The sequence below is a fragment of the Heterocephalus glaber genome, unplaced genomic scaffold, assembly GCF_053883595.1.
Source record: "Heterocephalus glaber isolate CG9 unplaced genomic scaffold, H.glaber_assembly_v1.0 deba00001442, whole genome shotgun sequence".
Taxonomy (NCBI): Eukaryota; Metazoa; Chordata; class Mammalia; order Rodentia; family Bathyergidae; genus Heterocephalus; species Heterocephalus glaber.
The window spans coordinates 44,742,078-44,769,667 of NW_028258296.1; the positions used below are offsets into that span (position 1 = coordinate 44,742,078).

Consider the following 27,590-nt stretch of genomic DNA (forward strand, 5'->3'; position numbering starts at 1 on the left):
TCCTCCTTAAGAAGTCTTCAGCCTGCAGCATAGCCATGTGCTGGGTGCTTAAGGCTGGCCCAGTTAATTTCCCTTAGCTCAGTCACCTTACCATTCTCAATCTGCTGACTGCTGCTGTGGGGATTCACTCAGAGGTCACCTGGAGAACGTCTCCTCCTTTGGCAGAAGGTGAAGCTGAATATGTAGCAGTTTTCTCTGGCCCTGCCTAGCCATCTGAGGTTTTAGACCCCAGGTATCCCAGTCCAAGCCCCTGCTGACCCATCTATGATAAGTCCTGTAATGTGCATTTATTAAGTACTTGTAGTATGCAGAATCCTGGATTGGGCCTTGGGCTAGATAAGAATGTCTCTAAATAAAATAATGTAGTTGTTTCCAAACCTGTAGATTTTATGGACCAATTAACCATTCTAATTGAAGGATGGATGTAGGTTGGACTATTCTTGTTTTGCCAAGAATAGACTTCCTAAACATCCTGTTTCATCATGTTATGTAATAAGAAAGAGTATGTTAAATCAGAAAAGGGAGGGTAGCATTCCAAATTTTAAAATAAAAATGTAGCCACATAAAGAATTCAGTGCTTATTTTTCTCCTTCATCTCAGACTGGAAAAAGCATCATCATGAAACAGAACTCTTCCCTGGGCCTCAATTACAAGACCTGCATCTGCCCCAAAGACACTAAACAGTCCTGTGATACTCAAGTTGTGTTAACTTGAGTAAGAAATGTCCAACTGGTTGGGTTAGCGTAATTCTTGGTGTGGCTGAATGGATTTGCTGAAGATAGAAGACCCTCCATCCCTAGGTGTGAGCATCACCAGCCAATAGGCTTGTAGCCTGAACTGAATAAAAAGGGAAAAGATGGAGGAACTCTTGCCTCAGTTTCTTTGGAGGAGTTCATCTTTGTTATTGCCTTGGGATGTCCATCTCCAGGCTTCAAGCTCAAACTCTTCAGCCTTCTAATGTAGATACTCCAGCTGCCAATGAGACTCTGCATTAAGCGCCAAGTCTTTCACCTTTGCAACTGGATTGTTTGGCTCTCCCGTGCTCAGACAGTCCTTTTTGCATTCTTTTTTTTTTTTTTTCCTTTTTGCTTTCTTGTACACCTGACTCTGCAGGTGGCCATCGTAAGCCTACCTTGTAAATTATATATATTTCTTGTTTAATGACCTACTTATTTAATGAGTGTTCAGACTTGCAACCTGCTGCTTGGACTTATGACCCCTCTTTTTTTGTTTGTTTTTTTGTAAAGTTCTGTACATCTTGTTTATGGAGCCTCAATGTCTTTTTTTAGTACAGTGCACCTTGTTTATATGGTACCATACTTTTTGATGATTGTACTCTACAGAACAGTACTGTAGTTTTATGTTCCATTGTATATTACAGTACTGCATGTAAGAGTTATGCAAATAAAGTCCTCGAGTTAGAGATTCCTTTGACTATTTTTTTGTTCTGAAAATTATAATGTACATACTATATACAATTCCTCATTTAGTGACCAGTTCATTTAATGGCCTAGTCAAAGGAACAAAATCAGAAAAAAAACTATGTGTATATGTATATGTGTATGTATATGTATATCTATATCTATATCTGTTACTCTAGTGAGCCCTGACTAAAGTGCCCTCCAGGAAGAGGTGGGTCCAGAGAGCTGGAATGAGGTTGGAGCAGGGGTGGATTGAGGGCCTTCTCCTGGTGCCTAGCAAGGAAAACTAAGGAGAACCAAAAGGTCTGGGAAGGGCAATTGTCTGACATCATTTTTTTTCCATCTGAATGCTTTGAGTTATTCACTAGGCTGAGATGTTTGGGCTCTGTGGGTTGGGGGGACTGACCAGATAACCTAATCCTTAGTGACTTGTACCAGCTTCTTCTGTCACTGGCCATGTAGTCTTGGACCTCTACTGGGACCTTTCTGTGTCCTTGGTTCACTGGGCTAATGTGCAGATCAGCATTCATAGTTGTGTGGTCACAGGGGCTTCTTTTAAAGAAGTTGCCAAATGTTTCAGGATCTAATAGCAGCAGTTTATGTCCTATAACTCCACCCTACAGACCAAGAGACCAAAGACTCCTGAAGGGATGAGACCCCTAAGCTTGTATGGTGATCTGTCACAGTGCGACACTATGGTCCTGGTTCCTGACTTCCCCCCAGAGTCCTTGCTTCATATCCCACAGCCTCCAAGTCTGCTTCCAACCTGAGGTCTGCCCAGGGATGCCATTTTCTCCCAGCCTCTTGCCCTTTCAGGCCTTTGTTTCCTCAACCTAACCTTGACACTTCCCATTGGCCACTGCATTCTTCATGTTTAACTTAATGGCAGCACTTGTCTCTTCAGGTGGTGACATGTCTAGACATGAGGCACAGTCCAGACACCGTTGCTCAGGCTCTGAGATAGCCCTGGCAGGGTTTCCCTGGTACTGGGTGGTGGAAACCAACATTGACCCTCCCTCCCCTCCTTCCTATCATCCTCTATTCCAAAGGCCAGAAGGAACCTCCTCCTCTGGAAAAATGACTCCCTGTTGGATCATCTAGGCTTTGGGGGGGCCCCTTGGTTTCCCATTGGTACCTCCCCTCACCACCAGTTTCCCTCCTGCCTCACTCCAGGATGAGGATTAGGGGCAGTTCTGGCTCCCCTTACTTTCAGGAAAACCTGTCTTTTGCCTCCCTGCTTCCCATCCTTTTTATCCTCGCTGGCTCTGGCCCTGGGCCCCTGGTTCTCTCCCTCCCAGCCTTATCTGCCTCAGGATCTGACCTGCACATGCACTCGCTGCTCTGCATGCTTCTGACCCCGGGATGGCACCACCGCCCAGCCTGCCTGCCCTGGGGCCAGCTCCGGCCTATTCTCCCTCCCTTGAAAAGCCCCCATGTCTTGAAGCTGATTAAAACAAACACAGCTCATATTTTTGTTCTTAATCCAATTCTGCACTGGGCTAGGGTCGAGGAGGAGGATAGGATGACAGAAGCACATTCCTTGCCATGCTAGGGGGGAGAGCCAGAACCAGGTACCTAACAGGAAGTCTCCCATGGTTGGAGAAGCTACAGTCCAAGCATGGTGCTAGGGAATGGTGGTTATGGACCCCTCCCTGGGAAGGACTCAGCTGCAGCTGAGGGGTGAGGGGAGAGTGGATAAGAAGTCTCTAGGGTTTCCCAGAAAGGGAGGCCACAGGCCCTTCCAGGAGCAGCCAGCTGGGACAGGGCTCCCAATAGAAGCTTTATTCTTCCCCATCTAGAAACAAGACAGAATCTCTTGTCTAAGCAGAGACTTCCTGGTGACATCTTTCCTCAACACTTGGCCCTGGAGCTCCTCAGGTCGCACACACCCAGACTCATGCAAGGGCCACCTTCCCATCCCACAGACAAGGCTCCCAGGCCTCTGCAAACTGTAGCTTGTGCCCTTGCCACCCTGGACTTTCCCATGAAGGGACCTTACCACAGACTATGAAGGCAGGAAAAGTCTCATGTGGTGTCTACCCTCTGGAGGCCAGTGACTGGATCTGAATCTTGTCCTGTCACTGCTCTTTGTGTGACCATGGGCAAGTTGTTTAATCTCTTTGCACCTCAGTTTTATCATCTATAAAATGGGCCTGGAGTAGCAGCTACCTCATAGGATTGTTGTGAAGTTGTATGTTGGAACAAAAACACTAAGAACAGTATTTGGCACTATTCTGTATAATGTTCTGCATATACTATCTCCATATGGCATAAGCCATGCTATATTTTGGCACTGTATACTGTACTAAAGGGAATCTTGACTATCATTGACATTATTCAGGGCAGACAGAGGTAGTCCTATATCCACCCCATCATGACTGTGTGGTTTTAAGCAAACCTTCCCCATTTTCTGAGCTTCAATTTCTACATTTTCAAAATGGGAACAAACTCAGCCTCAGAGAATGGTCATAGGGTTTAGATGTAATAAGTATGAAAATACTGGGCAGGGCACATGTTCATTGAATCGCAAAATTATATGATTTCATTGTGCAAGAGAGAAGTTAAGAGTTAGGTCAAATAAAAAGAAAGGGGAAAAAGAGAAAAGAAAGGTAAAATATCTCAGGATGGACTCTGGAATAGTTTAGAAAAGGAGAATAGGAACAAGACTGAAAATATGCAAAAGAATAAGAGAGAAAACTGCCAAGAAGAGGAGAAAGAGAAAGAGAAGGATGAGAAGAAGGAAGAGCCTTTGCTGCTAGATAAGGTATAAGCAGGAAAAGAGCTAGATAAGGGTCAAGAAGGTAGAAAGGGGACAGCCGGTGAGAGCCTTAGCATGTCTCTTGGGAGCCTCTGGTTAGGACTCCTCCCTGGCTTCTGACCCTCCTGTGCTTGGAGGCAGTGCCCCTTACCTTCCTTGCATGGAGAGCCAAGATCCCTACGAAGGTCTCTGATCATTTGGAAAACAATTCTGGGCTGCAGGTTCATGTATGTTTGCATATTCATAGTCTTTAGGGCTAAAAAAGATCTTCAAGATCCATAATTGAATCCTAGTAGTGACAGTTTTCCTACCTTGCTACTTCTCGAGTGACTTGTGTACCTCTCAGGTGGCCTGAATACCTTGCAAGTACCTCTGTATACCTCACTGCCTCTCCAAGGTGTTTAATGGGCCCTTCCTATGTCAATCTCCAGCGGCTGTGGGACCACATGGTTACCTCTTCTGTTGATAAGCAGCCGTCTGGAAGTACCTATTTTGTGTCCCACCTGAAGGACAGAGGGTATTCAGAATTACCCTAGCAGACTGTCTGGGCTGTGGTGGTGGGGTTCTCTGCCCGTTTGTTTTTGGTCATTGCCTTCCAGGCTCTAGGGGTTCTCATCCTCCATGTCCTGTGATCACATGGCTTTGACTATGCCAAATCCTCATACCACAGCTAGAAATTGAGATGCATCAGTAGGTCAGGGGAAAGTGGACTGGAAATGTCCCATAAAAGTCTTGGGCTCCCTGTAAATACAGAGCGCAGGCCTTTGAAAGCCCCAAGCACTTTTACGTACTAGTTAAAAGGCCTTCTTGTTGTGTTGCCAGGATTTACAGGATTTGCTGGGGGGAGGGGCAGCAAGGTCAAGTGTAGCCTCCACCTACTGACCTGGATTCCAGAGGACAGGAAGGATGGGAGGTCCCAGCCACTTCTTAGCTGTCACACTCTGCTACCAAGCAGGGACTTGAGGCCAGCAGCATCCACCGCCAGAATAAGGAATGCTCCAGATGGAGGCAGAGCTCTCAGGAGACAGAGGCCAGGTTGCCCCTGTGGACTAAAGCATGAAGGTCTAAGATGATGCAGCTGCTTCATGGGAGAGATGATTCTAAGGCCAGCCTTGCCCATGCCCTGTGTCTGTGTCAGCACCAAGGGATGCTGGGGAGCATCTGTCCTATCCTGACTCATGAGTAGGGGACCATCAGCCTACCTCCCTGTGATACCCTGTAGAAATTAATTTAAACTTAAAATGGCTCTCAAACTCGAAGTATTATTCCTTCTTGGAATAATAAGCTGCACAGTTTGTTTTTCCCTTGCAAGAGGTGGGCTTAGCAAATCAGGGCTAAGAAAGTCCCTGCCTGGCTGATTATGAAGGTACACTGTGCTGGTATGCTGTGCTTGTTTTTCCACAGCACCCTGTGTTCGTACGCACAAGGGCCAGTCACCACATCATTTCCAGCTCCTATGGGTTCTCCTTCCAGATTGTGAGCTCCATACCTGTGGAGCAGAACTGAAAGGGAAAGCCATTATTCACTGGCCACCTGGGAGGCAGACTCTAAGCTGGTGATTTGTTTACCTGGTCCCCTTGCCATTGTCCTTCCAGGTCATAGTTAAGGATTTGCCAACCTCTTCTCCAACATCAGGCCCTTTAAGTTTCCCGACTTCCCACCTGGGTAATAGTAACTCCAGGGTATAAATGAGGAAACTGAGCTCCGTGGGAGTTTGGGAACTGAGGGAAGCTCCAAGTTTCTAGTGCCCAGCCCAGAGTTCTTTCTTTGTCCTTGTTTCACCTACTTATAGTTTTTTGGTTTCCTTGTTCCAGGAGGCTGGCAAATGGAGAAAAACCCTGCTTCCTGCTAGTGTCAGAGGTACTGCTATACACTTTTGCCTTGCAAGCCTGTCTTGTCTCTATCAAACAGTCTTGCCTCTTGGCTACTTGCTCTTGCTGTCTTTTTCTGCACTTGCTTCATCCTCAGCCCATTCTCTCTGGGAGAGCAGCAACCAAAGCTACATTCAGCATCCCCAGGTCTGGGGCCCTAAGGCTCTATACTCAGGCAGGAGGATTTCTGCATTGACCTCACTGTAACCCCTATCCCCAGTCTGCTGGTCCAAAGTGCCCATGTGGCCTCAGGCCTTTGGCATTCTTTCCTGATGCTGCTACTCCCCTGTGCTCCTCTGTGACCCTATTGAGTTTCCCCAGGTCTGGGCATCCAAATGCTGCCATATGGGGGAGAGCTACATTTCCCCTATATGTGTCAAAATATCTGAGCGGATGTGAAATAGATCAGACATGTATATAAATAAACTTTTATAGGGTGACTGACTACTCCCCTCCAGGGGGAACCAGTGATTCACTCTTCATCTGGGGCCCAGAAACTTGGCCAGGGCCGTGGGGACCACTCCCCACACATGGCTTCCCACAGCCATCCTGCCTCACTGACTTGGGCTTGGGGCCAAGCCCTTTCCTGGAAGGTCATCTCTCCAGGGCTCCATGGGTACGGGAACCTCTGTCCAATAGGCCTCTGGGCCCAAGTCTCTTGTTCTTCCCTCTGACAAGCCATGGCTGTCCAACCCAGGGCTCTCCAGTCTAGGCGACTGTAGCACCACCTGAGCATCTTTTCTGTTGATCAGAGCATGTTGATTACATCTCAGTTGCCCTTTTCCCGTTGTGTCAGTGTGAGCCCTGCTGGACAAAAAGGCCAGGTAGCTTTTCCATCCGAGTGCCTTTGCCTGTGTTTACTATGAAGGCTTGTTAAGGTTGTCTGTTTGTCAAGGTCACCTGATCCATCTCTCTGCTTCCAGCTAAATTTTGCATCTGACTTGGTTCATATCACAATAACCAGTCAGCTTATTTTCTTTGTTGTTAATGGTTTGCAACATCTTTGGCTTCATATCAGAATTTTTTCCCTAATTGTAATCTTAAATTTTTCTGTACTCACCACCCTCCATGGCATTATAGGGAGGTGGGGGTCAGGTATACGTGAGAGCTGGAGAGGGTACACTATGGTTTTGAAAACTTGGGGAGATTCTTCACTGACCACTCTGTGACCCTGAAGCAGCTTGCTGAGAAGACTTATCTACCAACACATGAGATTCCCACCAGATCCCAGTCTTGGGCCACTGGTTGCTATCTGGCAAAGAACCTAACCTCAACATGACTTCTTCCTTGGTTCACCTAAGAGGTAAGAAGGTCTCAGGGCTCAAGACCCAATTCCCAGCAGATAAACTTTGACAGAAGCCAGAGGCTAGGGCTCATTTCCATTTCCCCACATCCAGCCAGCCTCTTCTTTTCCAACTGAGCTACCTGATGGCAGGTAGGGACCTCAAGGTCACCACATCTCTCTCCCATACTCCATCTGCTAGCCCCAGGACCATCGCTGCAGATGTACCATTCCCAAAAGAGACTGGCATCTGACAGGCACCTGGTCTCCAGAGCTTGGGCTGTGTGACTGCCTCAGTTTGAATTCAACCAGACCTTCTTATTAGCTGGCCACCTGCCCACTGCCTCCTGGGCCTCTTGTCCAGGCCAGTTGTAAATTCCAGAGATGGCCTCGGGCCAGCAGTTACTGAATCTGAGGTCCAGGAATTTGCTGGGTGGGAAGACCCAGGCATGTTCAGAGTGTCAAAGGGTGGCAACATTTCGGAGAGGCAAGGGAGGGACAAGGATGACAGCTGGCTCCTTTGGCCTTCTCTAGTTCTCTCAGGGGAAAGATGTCACATACTATTCTTGCTAGCTTCTGCCACCCTCAAGTTAAGTCCCAGATGCTCCATACTCCCCACCTTCCATGAGTCCTGTCCCTTCCTTCTTAACTCTTAGCAGATCCTTATTAGTGAAAGTAATAAATCAACTTGTCCAACAGTCCTAGGAGGATTTATTAGGGAGGGGACTTAAGGTACAAAAGGTAGTGAGCCCAGTGTGATATTCTTATAGCTGAGGATATACTGAGTTGGACGTTCATATTGGTGACCTCTGTGAGAGCCATTAGCTAGGATTTCAGTCTGCTAATCCAGCAGCTAGTCGATTGGGTTTCAATACTAGCAATAATTCGGCTAGAGTTCTAATAGTTGACAGCGGAGGCTGAGGTGGGGTTCAGATTTTCCCATGGGCTAATATAGTCCATACCACTCCCAGGAACTTCCAATCAAATGTTGGTTGGATTAGAATTTTCTCGCACTTGCTTTTGGCTCCAACTTCTTTTAATGGCTCCCTACATTTAGTTAGTGCTACCAGCTAGAAAAGCAAGAAGTCAAATATTAAAATAATAAGCACAGCTCAACATTTCACCTGCCATTTGGATCCCCTAGGGGTTAATCAAGCCCATGTCAAATCCAGGTTTACTGGATCTCTTGTTCAATTGTAATGTCTTTTCTGTTCTGACAGAGGTCTGTTTTTACAGGAAGCCCAGTCCCCCAAAGCCCAGCCTCACTCTGTTTCCAGCTTTTTTCCTTCTGTTCCCTCTGGTCTTCCCCCTTTTCCCTTTGATCTGAGTATCCTTTGGAGCAAAAGACATGCAGCTTGTTATGTGGCAAACAGTCTTAGTAGACAGAAGGGCTTTTGTGGGCAAGATTCTCATCCGAGGTCCGCCCTTAGCACCTTTAGGCCAAGAACTGGGCTAAAAGGATGGTGCACAGTGCCCTGTTTAAGGCCCAATCTTGGCATCTCTCCAGGAACAACAAGAGGTCTCTTCAGTCCTACAGAATCAGTTGGGTAGCCCCAGGCTTGTTCTCTATCCAGACCTGGCTATGGACTTGCAAGGGCAGAAGGTGCTCAGGACAGGGCTCTGTGGCTATCACCTCTGTCCTCACTTTTAATGCATCACATCTAATCTTTGCCACACGGTGGAGGATGCCTGTCACTCAGGATGATGACACTGATCTTCAAGGGAATGGTTACCTTGGGAAAGGGTGGCATTTATCAAATCCATTCCTTGGAGGAGATCCACTAATGCCAGGCCCTTGGGTGGTTCCTACAGCTGTCACCATTCTGCCGACACTAGAGGTCCTTTGCTTCTCCACTTAACCTGGCCTAGATGTGAATCAATCTTCTTTCCTATTGTTGCATCTAAGACAAGATTAGAGATTTTTCAGGAAGCACTTTTAAAAAGGAACTAAAGGACAAATAGTACTCAGGAACTAGAGAAGTGAGTTAAAGGCACCAGCCCTAATGGAACAAGATCTGCCCTGGCATGCTTTGTCTGGCCTGGTCTAATTATTAGGCCTTGGCCTCAGGTTCAGGGTCCTTCAGCTCTCCCTGTTCCCTGGCCCAAAAGTGAGGAAGACAGCTTTCTCCCCAGGCCTCTGAGTCACTGTCTGTGAAGTGCCACTTACTCACAGCCTCCTGGAGGGCTTTCTTGCTCCAGCCTGGAAGAAGGATTGTCACAGCCCCTCCAGCCAATCCTGAAGAACATTGATGAGCTGGTGGCTAAGACTGGTTCTGCCTCAGTTCTCTTCCCCAAACTTCTCACATCTATCTCTTTTTCTATGACTCTTTTTCTATGCTTCCCTCTGTCTTACCTGCCACATCCAGTTCCAGCCTGCGTACTTGGTCTTTTTCATTGTAAATGTCTTAGTTACTTTCTCATTGCTGGGACAAAATACTTGACATGCGCAAGTTAAAGGTTTATTTTGGCTCACCATTTGTAGAGGTTTCAGTTCATTGTGTGCTGGTTCCAAGCACAGCACAGCACAGGGGCATGGCTGAGGAGCAATAGCTTATGGCATGACAGCAGGAAGCAGAGAGTGATCAAGGGAGGAGGGAGGGATATATACCCTTCCTGATCACACCCCCAGTGGCTCACCTCCTCCAACCAGGCTTTACTTCCAAACATCACTGTTATGGCTTATATCTAGATGTCCCCTCAAAGCCTCATGAGCACATAGGTGGGGCTTTTGGGAAGTGAAATACCGGATTATGTGTGATAACTGAATTACCCAACTAATCAGTTTAGTATAATTGTGGGTGATGGAATTACTGAAAAGGGAAGCTCCACCCTGGGTGTGGGTGGCACCAACTAATAGACTGTAGCTTGGATGGGATATAAAGGGAAAGAAGGAAGGCAGGCTCACTGCTTCCTGCCTTCTGCTTACCCTGCCATGGACTGTTTCTCCTTTGCCATGCTGCCCTGGCTTGGAGCAGGCTAACTATGGACTGAAACCTCTACAAACTGTGAGCTAAAATAAACATTTTCACCTTTAACTTGTGGGTGTCAAATAGTTTGTTCCAGCAGTGAGAAAGTAAATAACATAATCACATTTAACTATAAACTCATTAATGGACTAATCATCAATAGACTGATGAATATCATGCCCCTATGATCCAATCATCTCCCCAAAGCCTCATCTATGAGTACATGTAGCTTTGGAGGGACATTTAGGTATAAAGCATAACAGTAAATCTGCAGAACAGAGCTAACTCCTTAGTATCCAGTGCAAATGCCTGGTGCATACTTTGTTTGCAAGGAATATCTGTGGAATGCAGACATGGATGCATGGATGAGTAACTGACCTGGGTCTGGGGAATCTGAGCCTTCCCCTCATCCCCAGTGCTCACTGTTGGCTCCTTCTCCAAGATGTCCTGCTGAATCCAGTCCCTGAGGGTTTATAATATCATCACTCTAAAGCTCAGAGTCTGTTCAGTATATTTAAAGATAGGTTATAGTACCATGTTACAGACTGCTTTTTGTTAACTGAAATCATATAGCCCAGTGTGCAGATGGGCCAAGATGTCATCCCTGTGTTCATTATGGTTGAAACACCCCTATGTGACATGATGGGCCACCAACCACACAATAGCCAGCATCTCCTTCAGAGCCCAGCAGATAAGGCACCAGGAGAGAGAGGAACTCACTCTAGACAGTGTGGTGTTACGTGGGGATCTGGCACCCCTATAGGTGTTCCCCAGGAGCTCAGAGACAGTGAGAAGAAAGGCCTTGGCTGAGGCCAGCTTAGGTTGGCTGTGTGTGTGTGTGTGTGTGTGTGTGTAAAATCGAGTAATATCAGAGGACACTCTTTGGGCACTCCTGTGCTTGTTCACTGTAGATTTTAGTGTGTGATGTGTTTAACTTAGAAATTTTGGCTCCAGTAAAGAAAGAAGCACATTCTGTGACGGTGGCTGGCCTCTGCCTGCCCATCGCTGCCTGTTGTCTCCTTCCTTCATGGCACTTCAGTTACATGGAGTCCCACTCATTCCACAGAGGCTTATACACACTGAGCCCTTGGCTAGAGTGTCCTTCTTGCTTCTGCACTGGTTACCTCCTGCAGCTTCTCTAGCCCTCCCAACGTCCATTCCTGGTGAAGCCTCTGACCTGGCCCCACCTCCTGTCAGAGTCTAGAGTTCCTTCTCCTCCATCATAAAGTTTAGGTGTAGTGCTAAAGTTACAGGTTTATGTGCCTCCTCCCCCAGGGACTAGGCTTACTGTCCTCTTCCTGTCTTGGGACCGACCAGCACAGTGCCCTCTGCTCAGGGTGGGCCCTCATGTTTGTGCTCCAAGTGTGGCATGTGACTGGTGAGGCCACGCAGAGGAATGACTGCCAGTCTGCGGGGGAGGGGACTTGTGTTCCTATGAGGCTGTGGACCTGGGGTCCAGTCTCACTTGTCTAGGCTGGAAGCTTGTTTGGCTGCTGGAGCTGGCCAAGGAGGTCACCAGTGACATCTAGTGGTCACAGCAGGTTTCAGCCCCATGAGATTTTCCCCGAAAGTGCGAGTTGTGCTCAGCTCAGGATCCAGGCTTCCAACTGCCCCAGCCAATGCCTGACTCTTCCAAGGCTCCAGAACAGCAACACAGGATAGGACTTAGGTTGTCTGGCACAAGGACCAAGGCTTGGACAGATGCTGTGGTGACCAAGCCACTAAGAGGTGGTCTGGGACTGCAACAAGCATAACCTGGGGGCCTGTGGCCCCATGACATCTGTTTCCCTCCTCTTGCTAAGAGACACCCTAAAAAGCTGCTTGTTCTGAGCTTGGCATGGTGGGGCACCAAACAGCTTCAAGAGACCTCTCCTCGAAAGAACAGGATACCTGCTGACACAGGAGTAGCACAGGGTGGGCCGGAGGGTAGCTATTGCCACAGGCTGTCTGAGATCTTGCCACCGTTAGTGATGTTTCTTCATGTCCTTGCAAGGCACATCACAAGTGGGGTTTTATGGGGTGGTGGAAGCAGTAGAGGGTGCCAGGAATACCTGAAGGCTCTAACCTATGTGATGAAGAGCTTCTGGTGGATTCTACTTTCCCTGTCCAAGCATTTCCAAAAAACTTCCAGACTTACATATCAGTAGAGGGCAGAGGGACACCCCAGCCCTGTACCTTTTCTTTCTTTTTTTCTTTTGGTACCAGGGGTTGAACTCAGGACCTTGTGCTTGCGAGGCCAGCATGGCGCCACTGAGCTAAATCCCCAGCCACCCTGTGCCTTTTCTCTAACCCCCCTTTCCTTATCTCCCCTTTGTAGTCTCTCCTGCCTAAGCACTGGCTTTCTTGTACCCTGACTGTCTCCCTGTCCCACTGTTTCTATATCTTGCTCTTGCCTCCTAGTTATTACCCTGCCCCAGGGGCCTCCTGCAAGGCTGGCCTGACATCATCAAAGTGGAATAACTTGATAACTTCCAGGGAGCGAGGTGGGCAGAGGTCATAACTTATTTTCCTGATGAGCCTTTTGTGCAGACCCAGGGAGTGGCTGTGAACTCCCTGCTGCCCAGAGCAACCTCAGCTGTCAGTGAATGTTTTCCACCCCTATCTACCCCTCTCTGGCAAGTTCCACCTGCAGAAGACTGCTTTGCCTGCCTATTTGTGCAGGCAGGGAACTGATGAGGAGTCATACTTTGGGCACATTTCGAGGCCCAGAGGAGTCTTCCCTGACAGATGGAGGGCTGACAGTAAGAGTTTCCATTTCCCTTTGCAAATTTAATATCAGACACTATGCTAGGTCCTGGGTCCCAGCTATGACCTGCTTTTGGCCCTCACAGTGACCCTGAGAGGGAGACTGGGCAATGATCACACTTCCATTAGACAGAGGAGCAAAATAAGACCTAGCTCAAGGCAGGCCCTAGGCCAGCAGCTGAACCCTTGGCTTTTACACTATGGAGTTCACGCCTTCATTGAACCAAAATTCAGTCAGCCTGTTCAGGAGCACTGTGAAGGGCTGTAGGAACTTGGATGCTCACAGAGCTATCCCAGAACTCTCTCCCGCCCCAATCTGTCTTCCTGGCCAGACATTCTGGTGGCCTGGTGGAATCTGCAGCTGTTTTTGAGAGGGATTTGACCCCACTACTACCCAACATGTATTTGTTCCTTTCCCTGAGTCACAAAACCTACTCATTCCAGATGATCTCCCCCCACCAATTATGACAATCGTTGTCTAATTGCATGGTCTGATTACACAATTATATTTTCTCATGTTAACTGCATAATTAAGAAAAACAATTACATGGAGAAAACTTAGGAAATTTCCAGCCTCCAAATATACTTTGAGAGCCCACCAAGATGCCCTTAGTGTCCCCCTTAGGAGGGCAGTGAAAATTCCAGGGTGTAGGCATAGAGGTTGAGTAGTGGCCATTTCTCTAAGCATCCCTAGACACCACTAATTCAGAAGCTTCTGTCCTCATAGTCCATGGGTACTGGGGCTCCCTAGACCAAGTACCTTGATTTGGAGACTGTGTCCCAGCAGGTGTGACCTTTAAAGCCCCTGTCAGAGGACACTTGCCCGCATGTGGCCACTGGCCTTGGAGAGATGCAGCCTGGGCTATGGCTCTTATTAAGGTCTTATTAAGGTCCAACTTGACTTCTACAGTATGCTTGGAAGTGCACAGCTGGGTAGATGGTTCTGGGAGGAGAAGCTGGAGACATTTCTTCTATGTCCCCAACTCTGGCTTTTGTCCCTTTCCTCAGGAGACTCGGGGGTTGGAGAGAAATTACAGGTCACTTTCTTCCCCATCTCACCTTCCTTCTGTCTCCTACAGAAGATGACTCAAACATCACCCTCCAGGAAACCTTCCTTTGTTACTTCTAGCCTGGCATCCCCATTAGGATGACCCCAATCCTGTCTATCCAATGGTTTGTCCACCACAGGGTTCCCCCTCCAGAGACCAGGAGGCTTCAGATGGCTTCTGAGAAACCTCATCCATTCCACCTCTCCTTTGTACAGATGCCCTGCCATCGTGCAATCCACCCCTCCCCCATTGTATGTACATTTGCAAACTTGGCCTTATTTCAAATGCACTCAGGGAATTGGCTATTTAAAGAAATACTGTAGAAGATCCTTTTGTAAAGACTGGAGTTACTCTCTGATTTATTTTCATGTAATGTTGGATTTTCATCTCTCTAGGGAAAGCAGTAGGGTGATGGAGAGGTTCCAGGCAGGCTCATGTCTTCCTAAGGCTTGCTGTACCGAGTCTTGCATGCTCCTGTGTGGCTCAGCATATCTCAAGTGCACCTTATGCATTTACAGCCATGCCTTCAAGGCTATTTGTGAGCCAAGCTCAGTGTGCTGGAGGTGGGGGACGCAAAGATGGATGAGACCCATCTCTGGCTCTGAAAGGGAGGCATAGACACAGATATTCTAGGTGCATCAACAATCGTGTGTTCAAGGGGAGTAAAGGTTGCACGGAGGGAGGTGGGATCACCTCTGCCCAGCACTGGAAAAAGCAGGGAAGGTGGTAGAAGGGATGAGGGCAGGCTAAGTTCATGGCATCTCTGGGTCTCTTCTTCAGTTGACCTTGGTTACCAGAGCTGGAAGACAGGGGTGAAGCCTGGAGAAACCTTGGCACAGGAATCAGGGACTGGATGTTGTGGAAGAGCACGTTTGAAAAGCTCAACAATAGTGCCATGTCCCTGTAGATTCTAGATCAGTGGAACAAGAGAGGTTGGGCAGGAAGGACGGCAGGAATAGGTGAGAGGAAGGGATTGGTGCCGGCAAGCAAGACAGATAAGCACAAGAGCTGGGGGGCGGGGGTCCCCTGACAGAATCAGCCCACCCACTGCGGGATGTTGACCAGGTCTGCTCCAATGTCTTCCTCAAAGGCTCACCTATGACAGTGCATATAAAGGGACTGACCCAGGATGCCTTCACCAATGGGTTTGCATTGAAAACTGCCAAGTGCAACAGGTGCTGACCCAGAGGAGCCCCAAATCCATGTCCTTTTCCTTATTTGCCTCGAACCCTGGGCCTCTTCTCAGTGCACAACCCATGGAAGGCATTGAGCAGATGTTGGCAATACAGGTAACAGTAAAGACACAGCTGCATGCTGCTTGCTGTATCCCCTACTTTCTCCGGCAGATGAATATTAGGAAGGCATCTGCCTTGTAGGTTTTAAAGATTAAATAAGGCAATGCATGTAAAAGAGACACAGATGGTGGCCCTACCTGATCCCATAGGTTCATATTCCTGAAATTCTGATGGCTTGTTACTGCAGACACCTGTAATTCTTTGCCCAAGGGTTTTCTCTGGTTGGCAGGCCATGCCCTACACCCCTGTGGACCAAGAGGGCCAAGGATATGGCAGTCTATTAACCAGAGTTAGGAGTCAGAGAATCAAGATCCAGCTTCCTGTTTTCAGGTGGTATAGCTTGGGTTTATTCATGGCAGCCTGCTCCTGATGCAGGTTTTGGTTCCCTCCCTTCATCATCTCCCTTCCTCACTCTCCCACTGGTGCCTTCTGAGATCACCTCCCAACTAAACACCTGTGCTCTATCTTTGTCCCAAGGTTTGCTTCTGAGAAGCCCCTCCAAGACAGCTTGTTAAGTGCTTGACATGGAGAAGACTCTTGATCAAGGCCAGCCAGCTCACTGGTCTGACATCTTCCTGAAGGCAGAAGGTATCTGCTTTGATATTACTGTCTCTTTGGGAGCAGGTCCTGGCAGAGAAGGGACCTAATATATATTTATGTTGAATGAAGCAACGGACATGTTTCTTGGGCCACTCTGTCTTTTCTGGCTCTCCCTTTCTGTTTCCACTCTCCATTCTCCCAGGCCTACCAATTTCTCACTTTCCACTCCTTTTTCCTTTTCTCCCCTCTTTTTTACTCTTATGGAGGAAGGAGGCTCTGAGCCCACTGAGTACTTCTGCTGTCTCTAAAGTTCCACTCTGAAAATGAGGCCTCCTGCAAATTGTGACATCACTCTGAATTAGCCAGTAGTCGCCCATCTGGGCTGGGCTGTTAGCCTTCTGGGACCACTGGCCCTCCAGTAATAGGGCCACCTTCTCCTGCAGGGCCCCTTATTCTTCAGGGCAGCTTCTAGAGCATGGATCCCTCCTAATTCTGCTCTGGCCCAATGTTCCTCACAGTCAAGCTGCTTTTGGGACAGAAATGTAGCCTGAAGGTGTCAGGGCAAGAGAGTGTGGCCACGCTGAAGAAGCTGGTGTCTGAGCAGCTGCAGGTGCCTGAAGAGCAGCAGCACTTGCTGTTCTGTGGCCAGCTCCTGGATGATGACAAGTGCCTCTCGGACTACTGCATTGGGCCCAATGCCTCTATCAATGTCATCATGCAGCCCTTGGATAAAGCAGCACCAGACAAAGCTCTCCAACCTCAGGATCAAGCCCAGTCCCTGTGGCACCAGCTGGACAGGGTCCTAGCCAAACACTTTGGGCCCCAGGATGGCAAGATGGTGCTACAGCTGCTGAGGCAGGAGCATGAGGAACGGCTGCAGAAGGTGAGCCTGGAGGGCCTGGAGCAGCTGGCATGCCACCTCCTGGCAGAGCAGCAGTGTATGGAACTGGCTGGGGAGAGGGAGTCCCAGAGCACCTACAAGAAGGAGGAGGAGGAAAAGGAGAAGGAGGAGGAAGAGGAAGAGGAGGAGGAGGAAAAGGAGAAGGAGGAGGAAGAGGAAGAGGAGGAGGAGGAGAAGAAGGAGAAGAAGTAGAAGAAGGAGAAGGAGAAGGAGAAGGATAAGGATAAGGAGAAGGAGAAGGAGAAGATTAGTAAACTGGCCAGTCCTACTCATTCACCTGCTAAAATTCTCTGGCGTCATCTTTCTGTGTTTCCAGGCAACTTTTCCCACTACTTCCTCCTCATGCGGATATATCTAGTCCTCTTTTTTTGAAACTTCAGTGTAGCTAGGGTTGTATTTGGACTGCTGCTGTGTTTCCTTTCTGAAATGCAGAATGATTCCACCTCCCCATCACTACCCCTGAGAAGGGTTCTGAGAGCCCAGGGAGCCCTAAAGGGACAGTCAAAGTTGACATTCCCCTCCTAGATTGAGCAGCTCTGCCCAAGCATGCCCTAGAGTCTCTAGACAGACCTTTTCTCCTTCAGAACAGAAAGGCAGTGTGAGCTCATTTTCCCTCATTCTCAGACCACAGCACCAGCCCCCAGAGCCCCATCGACCAAGAGGACAGGACAGTGGGAAGCTGCCCTTGCTCTCTGGGTGAGGCTGTCCCTGCTGTCCACCTGCTTGTGCTTCTATAGCTTCAGGGACAGGATAGCAGAGGTGGGATCAGGGGAGGCCACCTGATGCAGACCAGGTCTGGGGCTCATAGGAACTGGAAGCAGAACCTTAGGCAGAAAAAGTGATCTACAAATCATACACTCATGTGTCAGTGTGAACAGAGCCATGCCCTGCCACCCCATTCTGATCAATCAGTAGGTAGCACTAAGCTCCTATTATCTTCACAAGCTCCCTGGGAGGAAAAGAAATGGCATCAGCCAAGACCCTGGCACTCACAGAGTACAAAGCCTAAATGAAAGGAGGGCATGCATGGGAAGAGTAGAGTGGCAGTGTGACAGTAGTGTGACTAACTGCCCTGATGCCTTGCAGGGTCCTGGCTTAGCATGAAAGGGCTGTCTTCTGTAGAATCTGGGCAGAGCCTGGCCCTCTTCCCATTCTGGGTGTAAGAGCATAGCCTTTATCCAGGGCTAAAGGAGCCCTCACACTCCACGCAGATAGATCTTCACTGCTGAAGTCCCCAAGAGCTGTTGCTCCAGAAGCTCCTGTCTTGGAGTTTGAGCTATAGGGCAGGGGCTGAAGAATGCCTAGACAGGAACCATTAGGGCCACTTTTCTGAGGAGCATTTGGTCCTTGGCTTGGGGACCTTGCCCTCCATCCTAGCGCCAGTTCAGCCTTGTCTTGCCTCCTGACTGTGGCTTACTCACTTCACCTGTATTACACTCAGGCTTCCCACCTGTTTCATGGGATCATTATCATTGTATTCACTTACTTTGTGGACATAATTGGAAGTGGTAGCAGGGACAGCCTGGAAATCCTCTGCCTTTGTGAGCCTGTTTAGTAGCAGTGTTCTCTACCTCTGCTGGAGCAAGAGACACCCTCACTCACCATATGGCTCCTCTCCTTCGCCACTGCCCACCCCAGCCCTATGGGCCAGGAGACGAGGACAGTGAGGCTTTCGGGACATGCACGGCCTCTCCCCAGCCACTAAGCTCCTACAGGCTGGGGGTGGGAGCCCAGGCCTGCTCCTGAATTCCTGTCCTGGCCCCACTGCTCCCAGGCCCTTCATCATCAGTGAGAAAGGCTCTTTGACAGTTCTGTGGGTGTATTTGTGCTGGGGCTGTGCCATTTACCAAGGTGGACAAGCTTATTATCTTTACATTAGGGGAACTAATAGCCCATTTCTCAGGAAATCTGTGAGCGATAAAAATAAGGGGGCCGTTTACTTCTTTTTGCTGAGAGAAGCTGGCACAAAGGAGGGAGAGCCTTTGTTTCCTGTGGTTGGTGTTTCAGGGGTGACTGAGGGCAGGACACTGCCTCTGCCCCTAGGGGCACAGGGAGGCTGTCTCCAGTCCCAAGCTGGGAAGAGGGAAGGTTGGCCTGCCCTTTGGTGACATGTCCTCCTCCTATCACTGTTTTCACCCTTCCCAAGGACCCTCTTGCCTCTGTCCCTCACCTTGAAAGCCAAAAACAGTGAGGATGGGCTTCGCACAAAGTTACATCAGTTTGTTACCTGTCCCATGGACAGTTTCACTGTCCAAGAGTGTGGCTCTTCTCATTGTGGCATGACAGGCTTTGTCTTCATTTGTAGTGATCAGGGAAAAACAGGTAGGGGTATATTGAGAGGCTGTGTGGATCCTAGCTTTTGAGTCACCTACCATGAGCACCCTTCACTGCCTCCAGATTCAGCTTATTTTGAACTTGAAACCAGCCAAAGGCTCTCTGTTCCCATTTCTGCTATGCTACCTGAATGACATAGGATTGGGAGGTTCACTTTCTAAACTGTGACCTTGGGCAGATAACTCTTTCCTTAATTCTCCACACCTCTCTGCTACCATGAAAGGAAATACATGTACTTACTGTACAACTTTGTTTAAGTAGGAGGCATCTCAGGACAACCAGCTTTGTGTTCCAATCCACAGAGAAATGGGACTCCTCATCCTAACTCCTAGATCAACTCCAGGTTAACACCCTCTGGTCCCTGGCAGCAGTCTTTTGTAATGGAAACAGTGCAGCATCATGTCTTGCATGCTATTCCACCAATCCTTTATTCAGTGATCAATAAACATTTAGGTGCCTCTGTCAGGCTGCAATGACAAAATACCTTAGGCTCAGTTACTCATAAGTAACAAAAATTTATTGTTTACAATTCTGGAGGCTGGGAAGTTCAAGATCAAGGTGGTGAAGATTCAGTGTCTGGTGAGGAAATGCTCCTCACTGATGGCACCTTCTGTGTGTCTCCACAAGACAGGCATACATGCTCCTTGCCTCCTCCTCTTTTTTTTTCTTTTTCTTGGTACTGAGGATCAAACTCAGGACCTTGTGCTTGCAAGGCAGGCGCAGTGCCACTGAGTTAAATCCCCAGCCCCTCCTTCTCTTTTATAAGGGGACTAAACCCAAGCAGGAGAGAGCAGAGCCTTTATGTGCACCCCCCTGCTCTCCCTTGCAGCATGGGGCAGCAGAGGGGCCGTGGAAATCCTTGGCATCCTGCCTTGGCCTCTGATGGAGATGTGTTGCTCATTTGCTTAGTTCTAACTGATAAAAAAAGGGAGTGGTTTGTTGGGATGAAAAGTCCTGCAGATGTGGAAGAAACTTCAGTGTTTCAGGGCTCCAGAGACCCTAGGAGCCTGATTTTGTCTTCATTTTTTTTTTTTTTTTTTGTACTGGGGATCGAACTCGGGTCTTTACGCTTGCGTGGCAGGCAGTGAAACCACTGAGCTAAATCCCCGGCCCCCAAGGAGCCTGATTTTGGAAGCAACCCACAGTCTGCTCTGCTTCCACCCTTGCTTGCTCCCCTCCCCCAGCCTATTTGCTTGGTATTAAGTGAGACTTTACTTGTCATATAAAGCTTCCAGCTGTTTCAAATGGGGAAAGAGGGGCACAGTTGGAAGGAAGTGGAGGGCAAGGCGTGCTTCCCCAGAAGGGTGATGGGCTCTAGTTGAGAGGCCAGAGGGAAGACATGGCAACACTGTGTTGAGATGAGCACCAGATGGGACAGGCAGGCCTTGGGGCATCTCCCATCTGCGCTGGAAGAGGTTCCACTGGGGGAAGGCGGGTTAGGGTAGACAATCAGCTTAAATATCCACATCTGGGGCTTAGTTAGCTTGAACACAACTCAGCTTTTGCTAAATGAAAAATCCAATGTGGGAAAGGCCATAATAAATGCAATAAGCTCTCCTGGATGCAGTTCTAAAATTGTTGAATTCCTCCTACTTTGGGGGGTGGCAGAATCATTGCAAATGACAGCCCAGAAAGGCTCAATCTATGTCTTTACATTAGGACTCAGTTGACAAAAACACACAGTGACTCCCCCCAAAAAAGTACTGACATATTCAACAACTATGGTAGTGGAGGGGCTGTGAGGGGTCCCTTCGTGATCTCCACCTCCTGGTGTCCAAGCCTTTGTACACTCTCCCTCTGAATGTGACTAACTTCTAATTAATAGAAACCTAGTGTGAGCAGAGTGATGAGGCCAACCCCTGAACAGGCACAGTCTGATTGTGACATAATTTAGTGTGGAAAGACCAGAGCTGGGCATAAGCCTGTGACCCAGTCTTGTCTACCATTTGCCTTGAGGCTTGGGCAGATCACTCCAATTTCTTAAGCAGAAATGCCTTCACTTGCAAAATAAAAGAAGAGGGGGGAAGGGTGTGGATTTGAACTCTAAGGTGCTTTTGTTGGTGCTAAGATTTCATGCTGGCATGAAGTCGCAGACATGAGCCACTGATGCCACAGGCTGGCAGCAGCTGATCCCCTTTGGAGCATTGTGAGGCCTTGAGCAACAAGTCAGGGATGGACAGTGCTCAGGATAGATTGGTGCCAAATAGCATGGACATTATAAGCACATTTTAAAAGAAAAATGAAGGTTAAAATCATATAAAACGATGCCATAGATGTTGTTTAGGGATATGCCTAAGAAAATTTTAAGAAATGCTTGGTAGGAAGGGAAATACAATAAAGGGAAGGCTCACAGGGCTTCAGTTGTATTAGTTCATCATCTCAAGTGGTGGGTACATGGGTATTTTCTATTGTTGTGTAACAGATAACAGATTTAGCAGCTTAACACACATTAACTCACAGTTCAGTGGCTTGGCTTACCCACTCCTTGGGCTCTCATGAAGTAGCAATGAAGACATTGACTGGGCTGTGTTCTCATCTGGAGGGTTGACAGGGGAAGAATCACTTCCAAGCTCATTCAAGTTGGCAGCATTCATGCACTTGTAGACCTAGGGCCGTAGCTTCTTGTATATTGGTGGAGATCATCCTGTTGACTGCCTGTCTTTCCTTGTCACACAGGCTTTTCCTACATGGGTTCTTGCTTTACCTGAGCTTGCAAGGAGACTGACTAGAGTGAGTGAGCTAGCAAGACCACGCCTTATTCAATGTCATGTAACCATGGGTATGACATCCTATCACCTTTGCCAGATTCTGTCAGTGAGAAGCAAGGCACAGGCACCATCTAGATTCAAAGGGAGGGGCTCGTACAAAGACAGGGACACCAGGAGAAGGAGATCATGGGGACATTTTCACAGCTTCTCTACTAAAGGAAGTGTTGATTATGTCATTATGTGTTTTTGTATGTACAGAATCATTGGTAATAAGCCCATGCAAGTGTTTTGTTCAGGCCACGAGCCTTGGGAACACAGAGGAAGAGTGATCACTACCAACTGAGTCTCAGGAAGGCTTCAAGAAGGTTGCTGTTGAGCTGGCGAAGGATGAGAATTCAGGGGATAGTTAGGGGAGCAACTGGTGGACTTTTCCTGGCACGAAGGTGTTCACATATGACACCTAGAGAATTGTCACTTGGCTAAGCAAGCATACCTAGCATCTGACCTACATGACACCCATGACATATGGTCACGCACCCTAAGTGTGTAGCCACAAACTCAGGGACACCCCCAACACTCAGACCCATGGGGTGGGGCCTACAGAGGCAGATCCAGTTTGCAGAAGTGAGCTGCAGGCTCTACACACAGTTATCAGAGGCGCAGACCTTGCCTTTTTTCTGAGTTCAGGCTGCTGGAGCCAAAGTGATCCAGCCCAGCCCCGGAAGGTTGGCCAGAATGTCCTACACTGCAAACTCAAGGACAGAAGGGGAAAAATTTGCAGTGCCAAGTTCAGGAAATTCTAGGGCTGCAGGAAAAGCTGGCCTGGACCCACCTTGCTATCTTCAAGTGATGCATCAGGACAAGATGCACACGAGAACTCACAGAAATGTGTGGAGCTGGACACATTCATGCACAGGTATGTGAAGCCAATCCTGGCTGAGCTAGGCAAAGATGCCTACCCATATACCAGCCCCCACATACCTGAAGGCAGAGACTCTTGTTCTGTGTGCATACTCCAAAGTGGCATGTTTGGCTTCCTGATGCCTGCCGCAGCCAGGCTCCCTGTCCCTGTGTTCTGCCTTGGGATTGGGTGGCTGCTGGCCTGTGTCAGGGGAGTGGCCAGAGGACAGACTGCCCTGGGTCCTGCTGCTGAGCCAGCTGTCATTCATGGAGGTGGCTGAGGCACAAACAGCTGCCAACCCCAGGTCCTCGTGCCCTTTGAAGCAGATGATGCTCCCCACTGGCTGCTCACCTTACTGTTCCCTTCTTAGGTCACCTTCCTCCCTTCCCTGTTTTTCTGACTTTCTTCTTATTCCTCTTCTCTTCCACACACATATCCTCCTGTTTTCTCTGACCACTTTTGGGGGCAATTTGCATTGTATGGACATCTGTTTCTTCTTCTTAGCTCTTCCTCTTTGTTTCTTGTCTCCTCCTAGCCACCACCACCCACCTTCCCTTTCCTCCCTTTCAGTCAGCAGTAGTTGCCCTTTTATTAAACATCATGCCACCACCAGCTCTTCTCCTTGATCTGTGTGTCCTCTTTCTTGTTTATTGTCCCAGATTTTCCCAAGCATGCATGGACAGAGACCTGGAACTTAATACCTTTGATGCCCCTGACCCTCCACACCTCCCCACATATGCAATACTAATTCATGGGCATATATAACCAGCCTGGTACTGGAGTACAGTGAAAAATGGTCTCATATGCATACACCTGTTGGCCCCCAGACAGACATGACAGACCCAGAGAAAGAGCTCACAGAGTGGCCACAAATAGCCTTGTTCACTGATGGGCATGAAGGCAGAAGGTGCAGTGGCCCACACATGCACACATGCAGTGTCACCCGCACTGAGGGAGCCTGAGCAAACCACCTGTCACAACACAGCGGCCAGCAGTTTGAGTGCTGGGTTTCTACTTTCTTCCATGGCTTGGCTAGGGCCAGCCTACCTGGCACTGGGCACTTTCCTCTTCTTGGTTCAGCTCTTGGCTCCTCTCTGAAGGGCTGCTTGGTTTCCTTGGGCTCCAGGGTTGTACCCCCCGCCCCAGAAAGGACTGTAATCTGAGGAGTAGTGGGAAGCCCCAGCCCCCAGGTTAGCTCCTACTTGTCCCTCCACTCCCTCCGACAGCATTTCCCATCATAGTGATTTAAGGGCTCCCAGGCAGCCTTTAGCGGCTCCCACTGCCCTAATAGAAGGGTGATAAATCTGGAATAACTACTGTGGGCCGCCTGGCTGTAAACCTGACACAGCCTGCTGTGGCAGGGCCAGGTCTGCCCGCTGAGGCCAGCCAGCTTGCCTCGTCAGACAGCTGTCCTTGGATGGATCCCAGGGTACTGGGACCTGAGACATTATTTATGAGTCTCAGACCTTGGGATCAAAGCTTCCATCCCTCAGAAAGGGCAGAGTGGAGGCCCTTGGAGCCTCCTTTTCCTTCCTCTCACCAGACAACCTCAGACCACTGCTGTTATTTAAACTTGAACAGCAATGAGGCAATGCACTGGAGAAAGCCTCAGTATTCCCAGGATTTCCCTCAGGCCCCTTCTACATTATTTCCCTGACCAACTTCAAGCACGACCTCCCTACACACACACACACACCCCAGGACAGGGATTCCCAAGGGGCTCAGGAGACAGAGGCTCCAACAGGCCAGCTGCTGCCTTTCCCTCATGCTCTGGCACCACCCCCACAAGAAGGACACAGCAGTCCTCAGACCCAGGACTTGGTCCCAGCAGCTATGTAGCTGACCTCGCTGGGCATGGGAGTTTGAGAAAGGAACGGGCTCTCTTGAGCCGAATAAGGTGTCTTTCTCCAGACTCTACATCTCCCTGGATGCCTTAGCCCCATCCCTTCCCTAGCACCGTGAATCCTGCAGCAAGGAGGGGAGGAGGATGAGATGGGAGAAAACAGTGTTAGACCTGAAATCTGAAGCTTCAGGGTCACAGGTTGCATCCTTAGATGCTCCCTGTTGTGAGACAGTTGCATTGGGCACTTGGTCTCTTTGGTACTCAAGGGCCTTATTTGCATGATGAGTTAATTATGTTCTCCTGTGTGGTGAGCACCCAGTGAGATGAGGTGTGCCAAAGGGTTTTGTAAATTTAAAGAACACACCCACTCCCCACACATGTACCTCTATTTCAGTCAACAGAATCTGCTGTGGCCAGTTTACATACAAAAGGGAGGGAGGGGGATAGTTGGGTTGGGTTTACACATAAAAGGGTATTTCCAGGAGGTGGTTTGGTTGGCCCTTGGGAGGGCCAAGGATCGGACTTGGATCCTTAGCTGGAGCACCGTAGCTGAGCTGAGAGGAATGCCTAGACATATCACTGCTCCCTTGCCTGCTGTATGACCATTGGGGTTCCAGGAATGGGATCCCAGAGCCTGGATCACAGGTGCCTCAGCATATACCAACACCCCCAGTACCACCCTGTAGCCCTGCCTTTTCACCTGACTCACGTTCACCTACAAGCACATGTGGTGTATCTGCTTGGGAGGAAACCTTAGCGGAATAGGAGTCTTGGAAATGTAGATTTTTAACTTTCTGCCAAGCTAGAAAGGAAATTGTGTAGGAATTTCTAAAGAACAGTTGACCCTGTTTCTTTGGCACACACGTAGAGAGACAGAGACATTGACATCTACAGATTCAAAGAAATTTAAAAGACACATCAATTCATTGTAATATGGAGTTATTTGCATCATGATTTGAACAAACTTAAAAAGTAAGACAATTGGGAAATTTGAATACTGAGTAGATATTTGATGGTAATGAGAAATTAGTATTAATTTTATGTGAAATGAGAGTACGGTGGTTATGCTTTTAAAAGTCATGTTTTGGAAATGCATAGTAAAGTATTTCTGGATAATGACACATCTGATTTGCTTCAGAAGATCCCAGGGAAAAAGCAGAGAGGAAGCTTCTCTTGTGCTGGAGTAATAGTGTGTTAACTCTCGAAACTGGGTGAAAACAGGTGCCTGGGGGTGGAGCATACCACTCTTTTTTCGTGTTTGAAATGTTAATAATGAAAGTGTCTAAAAGAGGTGGACTTCAGCAGCCACTCCATCTGCAGACACTTCCTCCGGTGGGCACTGGCCGTGGGGCCTTAGGTGCCTTGGTGACTATTCCGTAAGGATGAGCTGCCCACTGCCTCTGATGCTAACCAGCCCTGCATGGCCTTGAAATGCAATCCCTTCAAGAAAACCAGTCCCAGATTCTCATTTCCTTGGGGGTTTCTGGCTTGGAATCTTGTCTGATATGAATTACTATTCCAAGTTGGAGACAACAGATTCCACTCTGGCTGATTTATACAGACAGGAACTTATTAGAGGTATTAGGCAGTTTATAGAACCTTTAAAAGGGCAGTACATGGCCTAGGACAACATTCAATACTTGAATATCCCACAAGATGGATACGATGGAAGCACTGCCCTGTTGCCCACTCTCCCGGGGGTACATACTAGAAACCACCCATGGCTGGGCCAGGAGACAGCCTATGCTGTCCCCCATTTTCTTCTACCTCCATATCTTCTGTCCCCTTCCCCTCCCAAGGCTTATGTAGGAATTATTTTGACGGAGCTGGGTCACATGCTCTCCCTAGCTGCGTTAGGAATCTGGGAAATGTACTTGTATGCTTTCTAATTAGGAGTTTGGGAAATGTGGCTGTATGTTTTCTAGGCTTTTTAGTCTCTCTCTCTCTCTCTCTCTCTCTCTCTCTCTCTCTCTCTCTCTCTCTCTCTCTCTCTCTCCCTCTCTCCCTCTCTCCCTCTCTCCCTCTCTCCCTCTCTCCCTCCCTCCTCCCCCCCCTCTCAAATTGTCTCATCACAGGACCTACCCTAGGCACTGGACACTCTTTTATTGTTGCCTGCCAAGGCTGAAGTTATTAAACCCACATATTATGAAGCAGATGTTCCATTCCATGCCCTTAACCTATAACATCTAGATGGAGTTTAGAGTTTGCAAAGAGCTCTTACATACCTTTTCTCTTTTATTCCTCTTAATAAGCTCAGTTAATTGGGATTATCCCCTCATTTTATATTTGGAGAGACTGAACCTCAAGGAGATAGAGTGAGTTCCCGAGGTGGTAGCAATGGTAAAGAACAGAAACAAAATCCAAATCCTTTTTCCCCTTCCCTTATTCCCTACTCACACAGATAGGATCATTTATTACAATTTTAGTTTGTGATTTGCTTTTGCTTTTGTAGCCAGTCATTCTTCCTCCTTATACCTTACACCAGATGTCAGTGAGAGATGGATGGAGAAATGGTTAGAGAATAGGCTCTGGAGGTAGAATGCTGGGGGCTACTTGTGAGGTGGGCTGTCCTTGAACTTGTTACTTCAACCATCTGTTTCCTCATGCATAAAAGTGACTAATAAGAACAACACTGACTTTGGTGACTTATGCACAGGATTAAATTAATTATCACAAGGAAAGAGCTTATGATACAATAAATATTCAGTATGTTTTATCATTTTTGCTATTGTTTGGGGCGGTGTGCCCAAAAGCAGAAATTTCAGTTACCCAGAAGACCACTTTCATACTTCCTTGGCTTTTGTTTTGCAAAATTCCAGGTTCACTGTGTATGTATATGGGTATATGTGTGTGGAGGAGGTGTTTTGCTGGGTTGCTTTATAGGAAGAGGGTATGGGAGTGAAGTTTGGAGGAAAGTGTACTATGTAAAGGGAAAGTGTACGGGGAGGTCCCATGGTAGTTTAGGTGGGAGGCAGA

The 27,590-nt window shown here is 48.3% G+C and overlaps 2 protein-coding genes across 2 annotated transcripts in view; both read left to right on the forward strand.

The window, feature by feature from the left end:
* Slc6a17 (solute carrier family 6 member 17) overlaps positions 1–27,590 on the forward strand; it is a 109,649-nt gene that overhangs the window by 12,080 nt on the left and 69,979 nt on the right. Inside the window, exon 2 of the mRNA XM_087213244.1 lies at positions 15,865–15,975. The gene's annotated coding sequence lies outside the window, so the exon portion shown is untranslated. The remainder of the gene's footprint in view (positions 1–15,864; positions 15,976–27,590) is intronic.
* Ubl4b (ubiquitin like 4B) lies at positions 16,027–23,623 on the forward strand. The gene has a single exon (XM_087213248.1). It carries the CDS (start codon positions 16,433–16,435, stop codon positions 17,018–17,020), a length of 588 nt encoding a protein of 195 aa, XP_087069374.1. The 5' UTR covers positions 16,027–16,432; the 3' UTR covers positions 17,021–23,623.

Excerpts from the sequence above, each read along its gene's own strand:
- Ubl4b (XM_087213248.1), top strand. The coding sequence starts at position 16,433 with ATGTTCCTCACAGTCAAGCTGCTTTTGGGACAGAAATGTAGCCTGAAG.